This window comes from Polyodon spathula, chromosome 40 (assembly GCF_017654505.1).
Source record: "Polyodon spathula isolate WHYD16114869_AA chromosome 40, ASM1765450v1, whole genome shotgun sequence".
Taxonomy (NCBI): domain Eukaryota; kingdom Metazoa; phylum Chordata; class Actinopteri; order Acipenseriformes; family Polyodontidae; genus Polyodon; species Polyodon spathula.
Window position 1 is genome coordinate 1534286 of NC_054573.1, and position 18062 is coordinate 1552347.

General features: G+C 42.2%; 1 protein-coding gene across 2 annotated transcripts in view; it reads left to right on the top strand.

Annotated features, from left to right (window-relative positions):
• The first annotated feature begins 178 nt into the window (after positions 1-178).
• Positions 179-18062, top strand: part of LOC121305002 (spectrin beta chain, non-erythrocytic 4-like) — a 48620-nt gene continuing 30736 nt past the window's right edge. For both annotated transcript variants that reach the window (XM_041236468.1, XM_041236469.1), the window contains exons 1-16: positions 179-371; positions 5358-5537; positions 5970-6121; positions 6371-6544; positions 8352-8443; positions 8903-8983; positions 9591-9706; positions 9796-9908; positions 10479-10666; positions 11947-12064; positions 12300-12458; positions 12757-13059; positions 13772-13922; positions 14497-15367; positions 16101-16238; positions 17111-17867. In XM_041236468.1, coding sequence (XP_041092402.1) covers positions 5387-5537; positions 5970-6121; positions 6371-6544; positions 8352-8443; positions 8903-8983; positions 9591-9706; positions 9796-9908; positions 10479-10666; positions 11947-12064; positions 12300-12458; positions 12757-13059; positions 13772-13922; positions 14497-15367; positions 16101-16238; positions 17111-17867 — 3564 coding nt within the window. In that variant the 5' untranslated portion in view covers positions 179-371; positions 5358-5386. The remainder of the gene's footprint in view (positions 372-5357; positions 5538-5969; positions 6122-6370; positions 6545-8351; positions 8444-8902; positions 8984-9590; positions 9707-9795; positions 9909-10478; positions 10667-11946; positions 12065-12299; positions 12459-12756; positions 13060-13771; positions 13923-14496; positions 15368-16100; positions 16239-17110; positions 17868-18062) is intronic.

Genomic DNA, 18062 nt, shown 5'->3' on the forward strand with positions numbered 1-18062 from the left:
AGAGAGAGCGTTGCTGTGGTCGGTGGTTATAGGACGTTCAAACACCGGCTGTGGATTCTAGCAAGCGTAATGAGAAACGCCAGAGCAGGCTAATCGCTCTATCTTTAACTAAAACTCCTCGTTAGGAATTTTTATTTTATTATTTATTAATTTTTATATGCTCATTTTCATAATTTCTGCTTTGATTTATGTATTTTTTTATTATTATTATTATTATTATTTTTTGGTGATGCTGGTCTAATGGCGAGTCGGGTACGGGAATCTCAGTCACTGAACTGAATACTCAAATTTTACTTGGGCACCCTTTGGGAATATTCTTTCCGGCGGCTAGCAAGCTAAACCCGACGGAGGACTGGGGAGGGCGGGGGAAGGTAAGATCAAGCACTTTTACTATAAATATTTCATAAAATCTGTACAGATCACAGTCACTGAGATTATTAACACCCCCACCCTCCACCCCCCCTTTGCTATCCCGTTCGTTTCCCCGATGCCAGCACCGGCCTGGTTGAAAGCGGCTGGGCTACACTGCAGTTATTTGAACACAGTGTATGTTTTTAAACATTACTTCTATTTGCTTAGTTGAATCCAGTGTTTCAGAAACGCTTTGATAAAGGTAAATGTAAATGTATATATTTTTCCTCAAAAAATAAAAAAAATTGGAGATCGGAGATTTGAAACCTGGCCTCCCGCTACACATTACTTACAATTAAATGCCTTTTTGCTCGCACGAAAGTCTTATATCAAGCGAATATTGTCTTTAAATGTTCAGAAGACTGCCACATGCCTTTTAAATACAATGCTAGCGGCTGACTGTCAGGTTCGTTCCTGCCTGACATTAAAACTGAAAAGCAAAAGATGCGTTTCACATCAATTCTGGTTTTCCTGCAATGCAATAAATAATACGTTTTAAAGGCTGGCATTGTATGTATCTCCCTGTCCTGGGCATCTTTCTTTTTTTTTTTTTTTTCGTCTCTCATTATCTCTTTGTAATGCAGCCTTCTCGAGAATGACATGGCAATGGAATAGAGTAGGCATTCGAGACATGCGTTATATACGACGTGTAGGTGATGCTGCAGCTGTGTGCTTCACGTTGCGTTTGTAATTCGTACCGCTAACACCGTACGGGTTTCTGTATACATATGTTCGGCATGTCGGTAAAGAATATACAGCGTCATAGCATTCTGTAAAAGTGTAATAAGACGCTATCCGCATTTAACCGGAGGTTGTGTTCCAGAAGCAGACTCTTGGGACAGCGCTGTATGTCGTTTTAAGGTGAAAGGCACAGCAATGACACCTCAGCCACTCTCTCTCTCTCTCTCTCTCTCTCTCTCTCTCTCTCTCTCTCTCTCTCTCTCTCTCTCTCTGGGTTTGAATAACAGTTGTGCCTGCGTGTGTTTTAACTCTCCAATGCCCAGAAAGCGAATGTCTCCACGGATTTATGTTTATTTTAATCGTTGAATGAATCTGTTTTTGGGCAATTTTATTACATCTGAGTCTATGTTGTAATTCCAGTTCTACTGGTTATATGACACAGGCACGCATTATTCACACAGGCACGCACGCACGCACGCACGCACACATATTTGCATTCCTATACTTGTGGGGACTTCTCATTGACTCTCATTATATTTGTATTTACTATTTCTAACTCATCAAACAAAACTCCACTCTGGTATATATATAATTATCCATGCATGTATAATAGCTGTTCTTGTTTGCAGTGTTTCTGGGGTTTGTCTGTCAGTGACAGCGGTGTGGACAGTTTATTGTAGTTGTGAGGGCAATCTCTATACAGTGCAATCTCTATACATTGATAAACGTGGTCTGTTCCAGGGAAACAGAGATGTTACACCAAGCTTGAGAAATACTGGACTGGGCAGGACAGTTATGTGTTGTTGTTTTTTTTTTTTTAATTATGTCTCTACCTTAAAATTCTAGGTGATGCAAAGCTTTTGGCCATATCTGTTTATGGGTATGGGCTATTGTTGGGGCTGGCTGTCACATGTGACAACTGACCCCAAATATTATGTGACAACCTGTCCCAAGTAGACATTGCATAGCCATTTCTTTCCACTGCTTTTGCTCTTACACCACAGATAGATCATAGCTGGCGCTATTCAACAAGATCATCACTTCAAACCAATCTCAATACTACTAAGCGTTATAACATTAATAAGAATCAGAATGATTGCCACGCTGCTTTGGAATGTGACGTCACTGCGCAGTCCATGGTAGGCAGATCGTTTCTAAAGTAACCGAACCGAGTTCACTATGAAACGAAATTCTGGAGGAAAATAACCTGATTCCCTTCCTTCACTTGAAAAGGACTTTTTCTTTTTTCTGTTGCTGGTTCGCTTCAACATTTTTCTGAAGTGACCGTGTGTCACTGAAACAAACTCAGTCTCTTTGCCCAAATGGACTGAGACAACCTCTTGAGAAAGACTAAGTTCGGTTCGATTAAAACGAACTCTGAAAGCCTCATCGTGCCAAAATAAAGCCACAAATGGGTTCAGCCTTCTTGTAAGAACTTGACCAGTGTCCTGCTAAGTTCTCCATAGCGTTGCTAATAATGGTTCGCTAGGCTATTTAGTAACAGTAGTTAGCTATTTTAAATATGCTGTGCATTTATCCGAACTGAGTCAGCAGCACTTTTTCGACATTTGATATCATGCGCTAATTGGGCCGTACATTCATTGCCATGTGAATTGTGAGAATTGCCTCTAGTTTTAAGCACAGAGTATACAATGTGCAATCAGCTATAACAATATGGACAGAACAAGTCTGAATTTATGAGCATTACTAGTCATTATAGATTCTTGCATGCATTAGTGCTGTGCATTTCTTACAAGCATCCATCTATAAGCAACTGTAATCAATGCACACATTTTAAAAGCTAAATGCTGAGCATGACTAAGCACATATATTTGTTGTGCATACTCAAGTTTTCCAATGACTTCATAAACAATGCAATAAAGAAGAAGAAGAAGTCCTGAATCCAAATCTTGGCCAAGCCTTTATTATTACCACATTACAGCTACAAGACAGCCAATGAACCATGAAGAAATATGCTGTGGAACCAACACACACACACACAAACACGCACGCATGCACACATGCATGCACGCACGCACGCACGCACGCAAGCATGCACACACACACACGCACACACACACACACACACACACACACACACACACACAAATGCATAGTAAGTTTGTACCATTTTTCAAAGCATCCCCTTAGAAATCTCAACTGTTCTGATGGTACCATCTGCGTTTCCGCCTTGTTGAAAGACAAGCGAATGAAAGCTCGCCCGGGCTGTTTATGCCATCTCTGAGCAGAGAGATGACGAGATGTGCAGTAATGCAGCCGGGCATTCGTCTTCCCTCAGGTTTATTCTGTTGTTCGTACTCAACAGGGCTGCACTTAATAACCCAGAGCTGATAATGAAATGAGAGCAAAGAGCTTCACAGTAAGGTCACACTGGCTGTATCTGGGGCCCTTCGTCTGTTCTCCCCAAATTCCTATTCCACCTCAATGCAAACATCACAACATATTCACCGCCCAAAGCCAACACTGTCTTTTATTTTTTTAAATGCAAATATATATATATATATATATATATATATTAATTATAATATATATCTATATATATTATATAATATATATATATATATATATATATATATCTCCCTCATCTCTTATTAGTATTACCAACATGATCACTTATTATTGCTTTTAAATGTTATTTTTAACTTGGGTATAGGGGTGTAATGATTTATCATGGATCGATGAATCGTGATACTTTCTTTCCATGATATATGATCTATGATATCGTAATGGGGGTATGTATTGTTTGTTTAGTGATACAAGTCCAAAAGCACAACATCGCTCATTGCAGTTCACCAAATGGTTCATGAAAGAATAAAGATGTTTTATAGGTGGTATGACTGCATACAGTTGGAATCGAAATTAATGAACATGGCATTGGAATCGGAATTGATTACAATGGAATTGGAATTAGAATTGAAAAAAAGCAATTGACCCCAACCATTAAAAGTCCCTGATTTTTTCATTAAAAAAAGATGTTAAATATAGGATTCAGTCTCAATTTCATATGTCCAGCTGTTTTCCTTACCCCACTCTTTGAATCCAGGAATGAGGAACAGTAACACTTCCTTGGTTTATATCGTTTAGTGGAGTGTGAATGTAAACAAGCCACAGAGATTAGAAAGATCGCCGTTGGCAGATGAACTAAGTGAGGCTGGCATCTTGCCAGTCTCCTGCTCCAGGCTCCAGGGTAGAGCAAACCTGGATGTATTTGGGTCAGGAAGGACTGGGTATGGTTATGGTCTGCATTCTCACAGGGCCCCCACTGGAAACCCCAATCTGCCCAATCGAAGATATGCTGGAGGGTTGTGTGTGAGCGTACTATAAAAACTGGCCTTACAATAAATGCCAGTAATTCAAATTGAATTGCATATGAGCAAACATGCAGTGTGTCCTGTTGAATGCAAATGAAATAAAGCATCAGCTGAGTTTGTGCTAGGACTCATATCTGAATATCGAACAAATACACCCGGAAATCCATTCATGCAACACATAAAAGGCTGCTTTAAAAAGTACATGCAAGGTAAACCTGTGGATGAATGAGGTCTGAAATGTATAGCTCACATTCTACTGGGCAGAATAGCGCTTTTCTCCTTTCTTTTACAGTTTGTTTATTTTTGCTGTAATGTGGTACGAATTACAATTTTTTTCAGAAATGACGGAATATTTGTTTGAATTTTGAAATGTAAACCAAGTTAGTGAGATGAGATGCGGTGACCAAGAATGCAGAAAGCCTGGTTAAGATGCTCACTTGCGATGTGCACGGTCGCTAGTTTGAGCCTAGCCTCTGCCCTGTTACATATACCATAGTAAAAACATGCAGTAAAGCACAGGGTTAACCACAGCTAGCATGGTAAAGCATTATAACATCTGTGGTTGACTGTAGGAAAGCAGGAGAAACATGTGCAAATGTTTAATACAGACACTCAGATCTTACACTGTCCCCACAGTTGCCTGTCATACAGTTGCTTCAACAGCAATAAGCCAAGCACTGTATTGAAGTCTGTTGGACAGAGTGAGTCAGGGGCCTGTGTCTACATGACAGAGCCTGTTGGTTTTCAGTGGCCACATCATTAATTCTGTATAACAGGCCATGAACTGAGAACGTAGTTTAGAATTTTTTTAGAATTTTTTTAGAATTCCCTGCAAAAATATACCAGCACACTTTCAGATGCCATCATATTTGAAATTCCAGTTAAGCTTTCCTCCCTTCTGTCGTGTTCGCTGAACTGCGCTTTCTGTATCAGGCGCCATAGGTGAGTGCAGGCGGAGCGCCATGGCGAACGTAAGCACAGACCTGGACAATGCAGAGGCACAGAGGCAGTTCAACAACAATAACCATCCCGCCAGCACCCCGGAACAGCCCTGGGACATAGAGAGCACGACAGCCAGGCTCTTTGAGTGCTCCCGGATCAGAGCACTGGCAGGTTGGCTGAATCTCTTATTCACTGAAGTACTCGCTGTCACACAGTGCATGTTCACCCACATTCGGGAATATTTGTTCCCCTTCCTAATATATTTGTACTCCCTTATTTTTTTTTTGTAACGCAGTAATCTTTCTTTGTATATAAGTCTATATCCATTCATTTTCAACTAAAACCTTGACCCTAAACATCTACCACCCAGTCCCCTCTGACAGGTCCAATCTCACCAACAATAATACACGAGAACAGCCTGCAAACATTACTCACATTTACCAGCATTATACACACAGAATTTACATAAAAATAGGATACATAACAAACATGCATGCAGGGGAACAAATGTTCACTGGTGGGAACAAATATCCGGGATTACAAAGGACTCTCCTTCCTCTTCATTTGGTGTGACTCTCTGTCTCTCTCTCTCTCTCGTGTCAGACGAGCGCGATGCTGTTCAGAAGAAAACCTTCACCAAGTGGGTGAACTCTCATTTGGCGCGGGTCGCCTGTCGAATCGCTGACCTCTACAATGACCTCCGAGATGGATACATGCTGACCAGGCTGCTGGAGGTGCTGTCTGGGGAACAGCTGGTGGGTCCGGCCTCTAGCCCCCCCCCCACCCCATCTCCCACTCTCCCTCTCACTCCATCCTGACCCCTTGCCTATCCGCCTCCCTCACTTCCTGGCTGTCTCCTTACCATTCCTCACTAAGACTGCCTCCTTTTCATCGTTGCCTCCCTCCCCTCTTGCTTCCCTACCTCCTTCTCCCTCTCTGCCTCCCTCTCTCATTCCCTCCATCTTTACCTCCCAGCTGCTCACTCCACCTCACTCTTGTTTAAGCCCAAGCCCACACGGGGTCGCATGAGGATCCACTGCCTGGAGAACGTGGACAAGGCTCTGACGTTCCTCAAAGAGCAACGCGTCCACCTGGAGAACGTGGGCTCCCACGACATCGTCGACGGCAACCATCGTCTCTCACTGGGCCTAATTTGGACCATCATCCTCCGCTTTCAGGTACTACATAATTGTTCTTTAACATAATCAAAGAATCTACAAAATGATGTCACAAAAGTCTACCGGAAGCCATAATAGTAGTCCAGTATTTCATGCTAGATTTCAAAATGTCATTTTTTTTTCAATTTTGTCAGTTTTTCATTTAGTACATGGAAAACCACAACGGGGTATTACAATTCATTTAAAGTTACATTATTCAGCAGGTTTCATGTGACTTTATGAAGAAAAATTAGTTTTAAAGGGTGATGCTGTAAAACTTTTGGCCACAGCTGTATATCCTACTGTATATATATTTCTGTAATTAGTTTATAAATGGCCCCCACATTTTAAGGAAGCCATTTAAATTCCCTATGTCTGTCTGGTAGAGCCTCTCCAGCTGTAATGCCTGCAGCATTACATATTTATGTGAAAGGTGGACATTTCTCTCCTTTCCAATATTTAAGGATCGTGAGTGTTCGATTTTGTACGCAGGTGAAGGTGAAACAAGCAGGTGATTGGAGATGTGATGCTATTGATTGGTTTTATCACTCTGATCAGTCAGCATTTTATCATCAGGACCTCAGTAGCAGTATGTAGAGGGAAAGAAAACACCACAGAAAAAGCTTTTGTAAAACAGCCAGACAGCTGAGCCAGACCCTGAATAAATGCAGTGTACAAATAGTCTGGAATGGTGCTGCTAAATATCTAGAACCATTTAAAAACAGCCCGTTTGCTTATTTCAACCAGTTTGAATACTAATGAGTAATCCACAGCCCAAGGTGACAAACCTTTTGCAAAACACCTGGATCTTTTATATTGACTCAATAATAATAAAAAATTAAAAAAAAAAAAAAAAACTATATGAACATAATTTCGATATTTTATTAACATCATCTAATCAAAGACACTACAAAATGATACAATTCAACCACAAGCCATAATAGCAGTACAGTAGTATTTCATGTTAGATTTCGAAATGTCACATTTTTCAATTTGTCAGGGTTTTTTTTTCTTTCAGTGTGTGTAATTCGATATGTTAACGTAACATCATTCAACAGGTTTCATTCGACTTTATGACGCAACGTTTGTTGATTCTATAGGGAGGTGATGCAAAACTTGTGGCCGTACATTGTCCAAACGTACATAGAATGGTTTTATAGTGTCACTGGAACCCTGCTACAAAAGTACAGCTTCATATCTACAGCTTTTACATTTAAATATGTTGTAAACATTTTCATATGATAGCTAGCATGTTTACTTTCTAGATAATGTATTTTCAACAGGGCATTAATAGTTAAAGATGTCAGAGCCTGAAATGGTTAAACTGGTCAGAGGGTGAGACCAGTTGCATAATGAACTGCAGGAAAACGATGCAGTATAACCGTATATACAGTACAGATTGAAACGTCTATCATTACCGGTAACACTTTAAAATAATGGCCTCAAATTTGAAATGAATTCTGGCTGAATACCACAGGGCCACAGGATTGTGGGAAGTGTTAATTTATGCATGAATGCATGCCTTATACATGTGATCAATGGGTAATTAACCCTACGTGAATTGACAGGGGGCTGAATTCAAAATGAAAGACTTCAGAATTCAGAGGAAGTATTATTGCTTGTGGGATTCAGTCAGAATTCATTCTGAATTTGTGGCCATTTAATATGTTACCCATAAAACCATAATAAAATCCACCCAATTAAACTTAGCAAGGCTGTAACTGCACCACAGTGTTCTAGTAATTGGGATTGGATATTGAATTAGAGCAGAGAAGCCATAGCTAATGCAAAGGCAAGCTTGAGAGTATCTCTTTGTTGCTCGTTTCAGATTCAGGTGATTAAGATCGAGACAGAAGACAATAGGGAAACTCGTTCAGCCAAGGATGCGCTGCTTCTCTGGTGTCAGATGAAGACCGCTGGGTACGTTTACTATCGAGCCATCTCCATACTCTTGCTATTGCAAACATCGGCAAACCTCTGCGTATGCATAACAATCGATAGCTGACACTATGCCCTTCAAAGAAAACAAGTATTAGAGCTCCCCCCCCATTTTGTAATATTAACTATTATAAAATGATGCACTGCACAAAATGAATGACTTTCAGAGGGACCGCTTTCCGCTGTAGTTGCTACCAATAGGTTCCGGTGAGAACGTGTCTTCTAATAATTTTTTAGCCAATAAAGAGTCCTGTGGATATGTATTCCTGAATGAATTCATTGGCGCGGTATAAAACACGCTGTTGAAATTGTTTTCCTTCAACAATTCTTGTACGAGGTATTTTGCAAGATTTTACCCAGTTCTTCCATTTTGTGCAATGAACGGAAAGCCCAGTAAGAGAAAGGTTGACCGACAGTGTGTCTCTTTGAATCCTTTGCCAGCTATCCCGAAGTGAGCATTCAAAACTTCACAAGCAGCTGGCGAGACGGGCTAGCCTTCAATGCTCTGATCCATAAACACAGGTAACCCCATAAAACCATCCACCTGGCCATCCACCTGGCTGAAAATCAGACAACCTATTGTAAGGTCTAAAGCAGCTAGTGGTTAGTTGGACTTGATTGGTCTGATTCTGAGGATTGTTCAAAGCTTTCGCTGGCTGAGCAAGCCTGAATATACATTTCTAATACATTTTTAACTTATTTTTCTTGCCGTATTATACATACCATTTTATAAAATCTAATTCAAATGTATTTTTATTTAACCAGGATAGAACCCTTGAGCTATACCTCTGCTCTGCAAGAGGTTCCTAGGAAGAGAAGACGTCAAGAAATATCATCATAAAACCAAAGGCAAAAAGAGAGAAACCATTCAGACAGGACAACAGCACTTAAAGCAATCATAAAAATAACAGTAAATACAGAATAAAAGCATCAAAACGTTTAACAAATGCTTCAGTCATCGCATTATTTATACTTCCCGCAATGATCCTTCCATATCAGGAGGCGGGGTTAATTGGAGAGCTTGTGCTGCAGCCAGTCGAGATCTCAGACAGCTTCTACTGAACCAATCACAAGCATGGAAATGCATGCAAGGCTGTTTTAAAATGCATGTGATTTCTTACTGTTTTAGGCCAGATCTGATCGAATTCAGCAAGCTGAGCAAATCCAACGCCACCCACAATCTCCAGCAGGCCTTCAACAGTGCAGAGCAGCACCTCGGACTGACCAAACTTCTGGACCCAGAAGGTGGGCTTTATAACAATTCCCGATCCTAGCCTTTTTATTAGCGCCAGTGACTTCCATTCTATAAAACCCTTCCCTGCCTCTCCCTGCAGATGTCAACACAGAGAATCCAGATGAAAAGTCAATCATCACCTACATCGTGTCCTTTTACCATTACTTCTCCAAAATGAAAGCTCTGGCTGTCGAGGGGAAGAGAGTCGGAAAGGTACCAGTCATTGGAATTCTTTTTTAAGGAACAGATTTCTTTTGAGATGGAATCCTTCGTATAGAACAAAGAGTTACCAAAATGGTCCTGTCAAATATAATCTGAAGGTGAGTTAAAACGGGGCAAAGAAATTGGATCTAGGAAACGTCAAGTCCGACTTCCCTCTGATTGGTTAACAGGCTTGAAGTCAGTGATGTAGCATTCAAAAAAGAAGTGGATAAGCGAACCATTTTGGGTTCCATGGAAGGTGCTAAGGAGGTACAGAGATGCTGCCTATTATTAAATCAGTTACTTTATATAATACGTTGGAATATGCCTTGGTGTGACATGTTCAGTTTGTTCGTGACATAGCCCTGTGTCGTTTTTAATATATGACTATACGTTATCTTGTAGGGCTCACATTTTTCTGTATAAAAGCCAAACCTGTGTATATAAAACAAAGCTTCTCTAATTAAAATGCATACCCAGGATGATATGGGATTAATGAATATAAAGATGGTTTTGATACATGGAAGGGGTTTGATGTTTCAGTGAATTTGATCACTGATGCCCCCCATCCCACCCGCACAGGTCCTGGATAAGGCACTGGAGACGGAGAAGATTATCGAGCGGTATGAAGTCCTGGCCTCCGAGCTGCTGGAGTGGATCGAGAAGACCATCGGTATTATCAGCAACCAGAAATTCGCCAACTCCCTGGTCGGGGTACAGCAGCAACTGCAGGCTTTCACGACCTACTGTACAACTGAGAAGCCCATCAAGTAAGCCATGACCTGCCAACATGAGCAGCAATCCTCTGAGGAGATGGTCTCCGTCATGTTGATGGGGATAAACAATGGGACACACACGTCCATCGTTCTAAGTTCTAAATGAAAGTTCTATCAGCCTAATGTTCTAATCCACACTAGAAAAGGGTTCAGTATCATCAGCCAATCGGCTTCCAGCTCTAGCGGGCTAGATATTTTTTAAGGGAAAGATAGAAGTGGTTTGTTCAAACGTGCTTGTTTGATTGCAAAGTAATTAATCATTTCTTTTATATCGATCACCACTCGTAATGCTGAACAGCATACTGAAGACTGAAGTCGGTTAGAGAGGGCGCTCACAATACGAAATGGAAGCTAAGTAGTCAAAATGACCTCAGAAAAGTGCACAAGTGGGTGTACGTAGGATTCAATGGACATGAATGTGGCAATAGACCAGTTATGCAAATATACCTCCCATGGTAGTTCTTAAAGGTTAAACTAACTTCCATAGTAAAAACTAAAACGTATTATTTATGTCCATCAACTTACATGCCCTTTTCCTTTTCCAAATATTAAATCCTCCGTGCTTGAGTTTAGCTCTTTCTCTCTCTTTAACAAAGACAAGCATCTGCTCCTTGATAGAGATGAAATGTGAAACATCTGGATCACATCTGGGTTTGGCCTCACAAACAGCTGCGGGGTGAAGAGAGCTTCTCTCGAACGGTCAGAATAATTTTCTCCTGCTTATTCAAAGGGCTGAAGCTCAGTCAAGTGCACGGAAACAAGCCACTTATAATTACAGGCTGTTATGCATTTAAAATCCAGCAGGTGGCGACATCCATAAATATCTAAAAGCTGTAAACTTGTCCTGGAATTTAGTGCAATGTTTTATGCTCATATGTTTTTAACTCAAATTCTTAGTTAAGAACCTGAAACAATGATCTGTTTGATTTTTGGAGATATGAGCTATCTTTTGTAACCTGTCACATTGCCACAAGAAACAGCTATTGGAGCTCCCAATCGCTGTGTCTCGTACGGGTTACACGATCATCGATGTTTAAAATACACTGCTTTGATCTGGCGATAAATTAAACAACTGTGTTGTCGGCTGTGGTCTTGTGTTTTTTTTTTTTTTGATGTTCACGTACAGATGCGCAACTATTAAACACACAACATTGTTTAGAAATGCTAAAAGAACGTTTGTCCTTGAGTTGAAGTTTCTTGTAGTATTTCTGGAGGCCCCTCCCCCGTCACCTTACCTTTGCTAAGCAAGCCTGTCTGTGTTTTTCTGCCTTCAGATTTCAGGAGAAGGGAAACCTGGAGGTTCTCCTGTTCACCATCCAAAGCAAACTGAGAGCTAACAACCAGAAACTGTACGTGCCTCACGAGGGCAAGCTCATCTCTGAGATCAACAAGGTGTGTGGCTGGAGTGAGAAATAAGCACGTGCTGTACAGTGGACAGCAAAAGACAAAACCCCAATTTAATTAAAGAACCTGATGCTTTCACTCGTTAGATATACCCACACATTTTCAGTTGTATTTGAAGGCTTTTTGTATATCCTATATCCGAAACGTGTTACATGTTGGAAATTTTCCGGACTCTGTGTGTGTAATTGTGTAACGGGTCTGTGTTTAACCCCGTCTTGCCCAGGCCTGGGAACGCTTGGAGAAGGCGGAGCATGAGAGGGGCGTGGCTCTGAGGACAGAGCTGATTCGCCAGGAGAAGCTGGAACTCCTGGCTCAGCGCTTTGATCACAAAGCCACCATGAGGGAGGCGTGGCTGAATGAGAACCAAAGACTCGTCTCACAGGTATGAAGACTATCGATCGGGTGTTGATTAACTTCTAGTTACGATTAACCAGAACGTATAGCTGTCAAAACTTACTAAATGGTCTTTAGCGGTTCACTTTGCCTGGCAATTTTTTAACTTACCCACAAATGATAATTGAGTTACACTTTTGTTCCATTATTTAATACATTTACTGATGACTAAATGAGACGATCGTGGAAATGACACAGGTTGTCAATGCACAGTTTCATCCTTAAAAAGCACAACATTGCGCACTAAAAACGCCTTCATTCCAACGTCTGTCTTTTTTAAAATCCAGGACAACTTCGGTTACGACCTACCGGCAGTGGAGGCGGCGATGAAGAAGCATGAAGCCATCGAGGCGGACATCTCATCGTACGAGGAGCGCATCGCCGTGGTCGTGGAGCTGTCGGCCGAGATGGAGTCCGAGAGCTACTATGACATCCGGCGCATCGTTGCTCAGAAGGACAACATCCTGGGGCAGTGGAGCCTGCTGAAGGAGCTGGTGACCGGGCGCCGGGCTCGCCTGGAGAAGAATCTCACACTGCAGAACACCTTCCAGGAGATGGTCTACATGATCGACTGGATGGAGGAGATGCAGGTCAGAGGGGCTGCTTGTGTGTGTGTGTGTGTGTGTGTGTGAGTGACACACTGAGGAAGGTGTCTAGCCGCAATTAAAGGGTACATACCTTTTTATTTTATTGTGTTACATGTTCCCATGTGTTGCTACAACTGTTTACGTAAGGTGTGTGTATTGTTTACATTTTTTTTATATATATATATATATATATATATATATATATATATATATATATATATATATATATATATATAGACCACTTTTTTAAATTGCATTCCCTGCCTGAAGATGGCTTCACATGTACCCGCATGGACCTCTCAGAACTACATTTCCCATCATCCTCCTGCTCACTGGTAAATCCATCTCAGCTACATATGTGAGCAGGAGGATGATGGGAAATGTAATTGTACTTCTGGTATCAGTAATGTCTGGGGATCATGTTTTAGCCCAGCACCCATGTTCTTACTTGTTATTACTCAAAGCCCTTTTTCTTCTGTTCTATCTTACACTTTAAACAACACTGTAGTTACAAAGTTCCCATTTCCTGGTATCTGATTATTGCTCCAGGTCTTGTTCAATCTCCCTTCAGTGATGTTTCTTTCTTTCTTTCTGTGTACTTGCACCTGTTGGTGTCACATGTCACTTCAAGAATGTATTTTTCATTAAAAAATAAATAAATAAATAATGACATGGAGCCGGGTGCGAGTGTGCTGATCACTGAGGTTGCTTGCAGGTGCTGCTGCTCGCCAAGGACTTTGGAAAGCATTTGCTGGAGGTGGATGACCTGCTTCAGAAACACGGGCTGCTGGAAGCTGACATCTCCGTGCAGGCAGAGCGGGTGAAGACCCTCAACGCGGCAGCTCTCAAATTCACCAGCATGGAAGGTAAAGAGGACAGCTCCACTGCATAGCCATCGCAGTGCCCATTGCTACAATACAGCGATGTTCCAGTGCATCACTGCAATGCACTGGTCAGTACAGGGAACACTAGTGTTCTATAGAATACTGTGACATTCTGACCCACTATTCTAGAACACTGTAGTGTTTTGGGTCTATAGGCAAATATCCATCCAGTAATACACAGCTAAGTATACAGTAGGGGAAAACTACAAATTAAACTTTTGGCCCTAGCTGTACAATGTAACAGAATGAGCTCTGAAGTTACAAAGAGGTCCAGCAGAGGGCAGAGTTTTCCCTTTTTATTTTGGGTTATGTAACTTTATCTGAGTGAAAGGGAACTTTGTTTGTTTGCTGTTGGCGCATAGTTCACCTGATTTGAAAAACCAAAAGAATATGGCCTCCTTGCTGCAACCCTCTTATCGATTAGGAGCACTGACTATTAATTGCTTAAGACATGTGTTTGATTAAATAATCTTTCATTCACTCTGATTAATTACAGAAAATGCCATCCCATAGTTCAGTCCTTTGCTTCTTTCTTCACTTCCCTTAAACCTCCCAGGTTACCAGCCCTGTGATCCTCAGGTAATCTGCAACAGGGTGAACCATGTTAGCACCTGCCTGGAAGAACTCAAACAGCTGGCAGAAAAGAGGCGCTCGGAGCTGGAAGAATCCCGACAGCTGTGGGCCTTCTTCCAGGAAATAGAGGAATCTGAGGCCTGGATCTGGGAAAAGATGTCCATCCTGGCCACCCAGACCTTCGGGAAGGACCTGAGCAGCATCTTGAAGCTGCTGAACAAGCACAAAATCCTGGCCGGGGAGCTCTTGGGTCGCCGCTCCCTCCTCCAACAGACCATAAAGAAGGGCAAGCAGATCCTGACTCAGAAATGCTTTGGGACGGGACACATCCAGGAGAAGATCATGGAGGTGAAGGCCCAGTGGAAGAAGCTTGAAGACCACGCGGGCTTGAGGCTCCACAAGCTCCAGGAGGCCCTCAGCTTCTTCCAGTTCAACGCCGAAACGGACGACCTCTTAGTCTGGCTGCAGGACACCTACCGGCTGGTCTCCAGCGAGGACTTCGGCCACGATGAGTACTCCACCCAGTCCTTGATGAAAAAGCACAAAGGGGTGGCTGAGGAGATCGAGAAGCACCGGATCTACTTGGTGTCTCTCCGCAAGCACAAGGTCAGCCTGTCTGCGCAGTACCGAGACCTGGACGAGGTGCAGAACCGCATGGCAGAGGTGGAGCAGCTCTACATGGAGGTGACCGAAGTGACTGCTCTGAGGCAGCAGTGGCTCCACGATGCCCTGGCGGTCTACCGCATGTTCAGCGAGGTCAACGCCTGCGAGGTCTGGATCGACGAGAAGGAGCAGTGGCTCAACAAGATGGAAATCCCAGAGAATCTGGAAGACGTGGAGGTGGTGGCACACAGGTAAGTCAAGTCCTTTTCTTTCAGTTGTAATTACAAGGGTTCATTTGTAAAAAAAAAAAAAAAAAAAAAAAAAAATGTACAGATCTTGATTCACAGTAACTTCTCTATATGCTTCACTTTCTCATCTGCTTTGAATTTGGCTTTTATCTAGCCATGTTTTAACAAACTTCAGGTCTGAAAATCATCAGTGGCTGTTCTAATGAACAGCAGCGATGGCATTCATAAATGGGACAGACTAAAATATATCGTTACAGGACACTTTTGTCATTCAGTTCATGGAACAGGAAAGCATTTGTTTTTATTGTACAACTAAGTTTTTACAGTGTTCAAATTGCTTGATCTCCCTTTGCTTCATTTGCTTGGGAAAAGGGCTCTAACTGTTCCTAAAAGTTCATTCTCTGTATGACTCATATTCGGACCCCTGCAAACCCACATTGATACAACTATCTGCAGCATGGAGATTGTTGGGGGATAGGTGGGGGCTGTAACAAATTAATTTGGCAAGGAGGAAACCATGTGATTTCAACACATTTGTCCTGGCAGAAGAATTCAAAGCATGCACAAGTGAAAATATAGAAATTCACTTTACTTATTTTTCCACCAGATGTCGCTCTGTTAAATAAATGTTTTTTTAGTTTTTTTTTTTTTTAATGTTTTATCTGACCTCAATCACCCTGACGGCCTGTTTGTATTTCAGTATAGTTTTATAATGAATCTGTTTCTCCCTGGCCAGGTTTGAGAGTCTTGACCAGGAGATGAACAGTCTGATGGAACGGATTCTGGACGTCAATCAGATTGTCCAGAAGCTTCTGGACGGTGATCACCCGAGCGCTGTAGAGGTCAGAGGCTGCCAGGACCACCTCAATGGCAGGTAACCGTCAGTCAGGAATCACATTGTTGTAACTGTGCATAATAACATTGTAATTATGTGTAAGTACACATGTAATTACTAAGTAACTACCATGTAAATACACAGTAATTAGAGACACTAAATGTAACATGTTACCAGATAGATTAAGAATGAGCGCCTCTGTGCACCACTCTATCTCTTATACCTGGCTTTTAGCACCCGAACAAAGACATAAATGACCAGTTCTCTATGTTTAAACCATGCGTTGGGTACACAGAGCATTAAGTTTGAGTTTTCAGACTATTGCTGTAACGCTAACCACTTTTTCATTTGAGCAATTTTCAAGAAATTCATGGAATTAGACATCATTCATGTTGGGGATGTGCACAAACAGTACAACTATTGTATGATAAAAGTTCACAATTACACAATCACAGCAGACATTTAGGTTAGCAATTCAATGGCTATGGCAAAATGAGCTACAATTAATTAATTGATAAAAGGAGGCTATACACAATAGAAATAGTCGAGCAGATGCCTCCGAGATGGGACTGTATTAGGAATACTTTAAATCATTTATGATTTTTGTAATATTTAATTTCTTACCAGTTGTTATTTCTGCTTAGATCATGACTTTCCATGCCTACTTAATATTTTTGGGTATAAATGGCAAAAAAATGACCCGGAAACAGCAATAGGGAACATAAATAACATGATAGATGATATAAAGATCAGGGGTTGGGATTCTGTAGTGACTGTAAGGCTAGGATTAGGTTCTGAGTTGGGGTTAGGACATAACTTGGAGAGAAAGACACCTCCAGGTGCATTATGAGAGATCCTTACCAATCTACCCGTTAGACCACTTTGCTTGACGATGCTCCCTGGTCTTGCAGGTGGAACCGGATTGTGGAGCTGGTGGAGCAGAAGAAGGACCACCTGAATTCCGTCGTGCGTATCCAGAATTACTTGCTGGAGTGCACTGAGATGCAGTCTCAGATCAGCGAGAAGAGGAAAGCCATAGAGACCACCCAGTACACAGGTACTGATCTGGGAGGGGTGCTGGCCCTTCAGAGGAAGCTCTCCACCATGGAGGGAGCCTTGGCCATCCTGGAGCCCAAGCTGATCATCCTTCAGCAAGAGGCTGAAGAACTGGCAGCCACCCACCCCTCCCAAGCCATGGAGATCTTGATGCAGTTTGAGCAGATCAGCGTGGAGTGGGACGAGCTCAAGAGGACCCTACAAGGGTGTGAAGATTCCCTCACTGTGGCCAGCAGGCTCCAACAGTTCATCCAAGACCTGGACAACTTCTTGACCTGGCTGGTGCGCACCCAGACGGCTGTAGCTTCAGAGGAGCTCCCCAACAACCTGGAGGAAGCTGAACTGCTCATCAACCAGCACGCCACCTTGAAGGAGGAGATTGGCCGCTACGAGGAGGACTACAACCAAATCCAGGCGGTCAACAAGCTCCTGGCCCTGGAGGAGGCTGACCTGCCCTACATCTCCCTCCAGCAGTGGCTGCAGAAGCTGGACGTGGGCTGGAACAAGTTGCTGGAGATGTGGGAGAGCCGGAGGGAGGTCCTGGTGCAGTCTCACATATTCCACCTCTTCCTCCGTGACGTAAAGCAGGCAGAATCCTTCCTCAATAACCAGGTAAGAGGAGGAGACACAACAGAAACACCAACAAGAATAAAGCTACTTTATTTACGTAGCTAGATTCAATTTCTTGGAGAAAGCGCTTCTTTTTTCCCCCCTGACTGCATATGAAAAATTCTGGCATGTGAGACTGGCTTTTAAAAATAATAATATCGAGGGGTTGGCTATGCATTGTATCAGATGACACAGGCA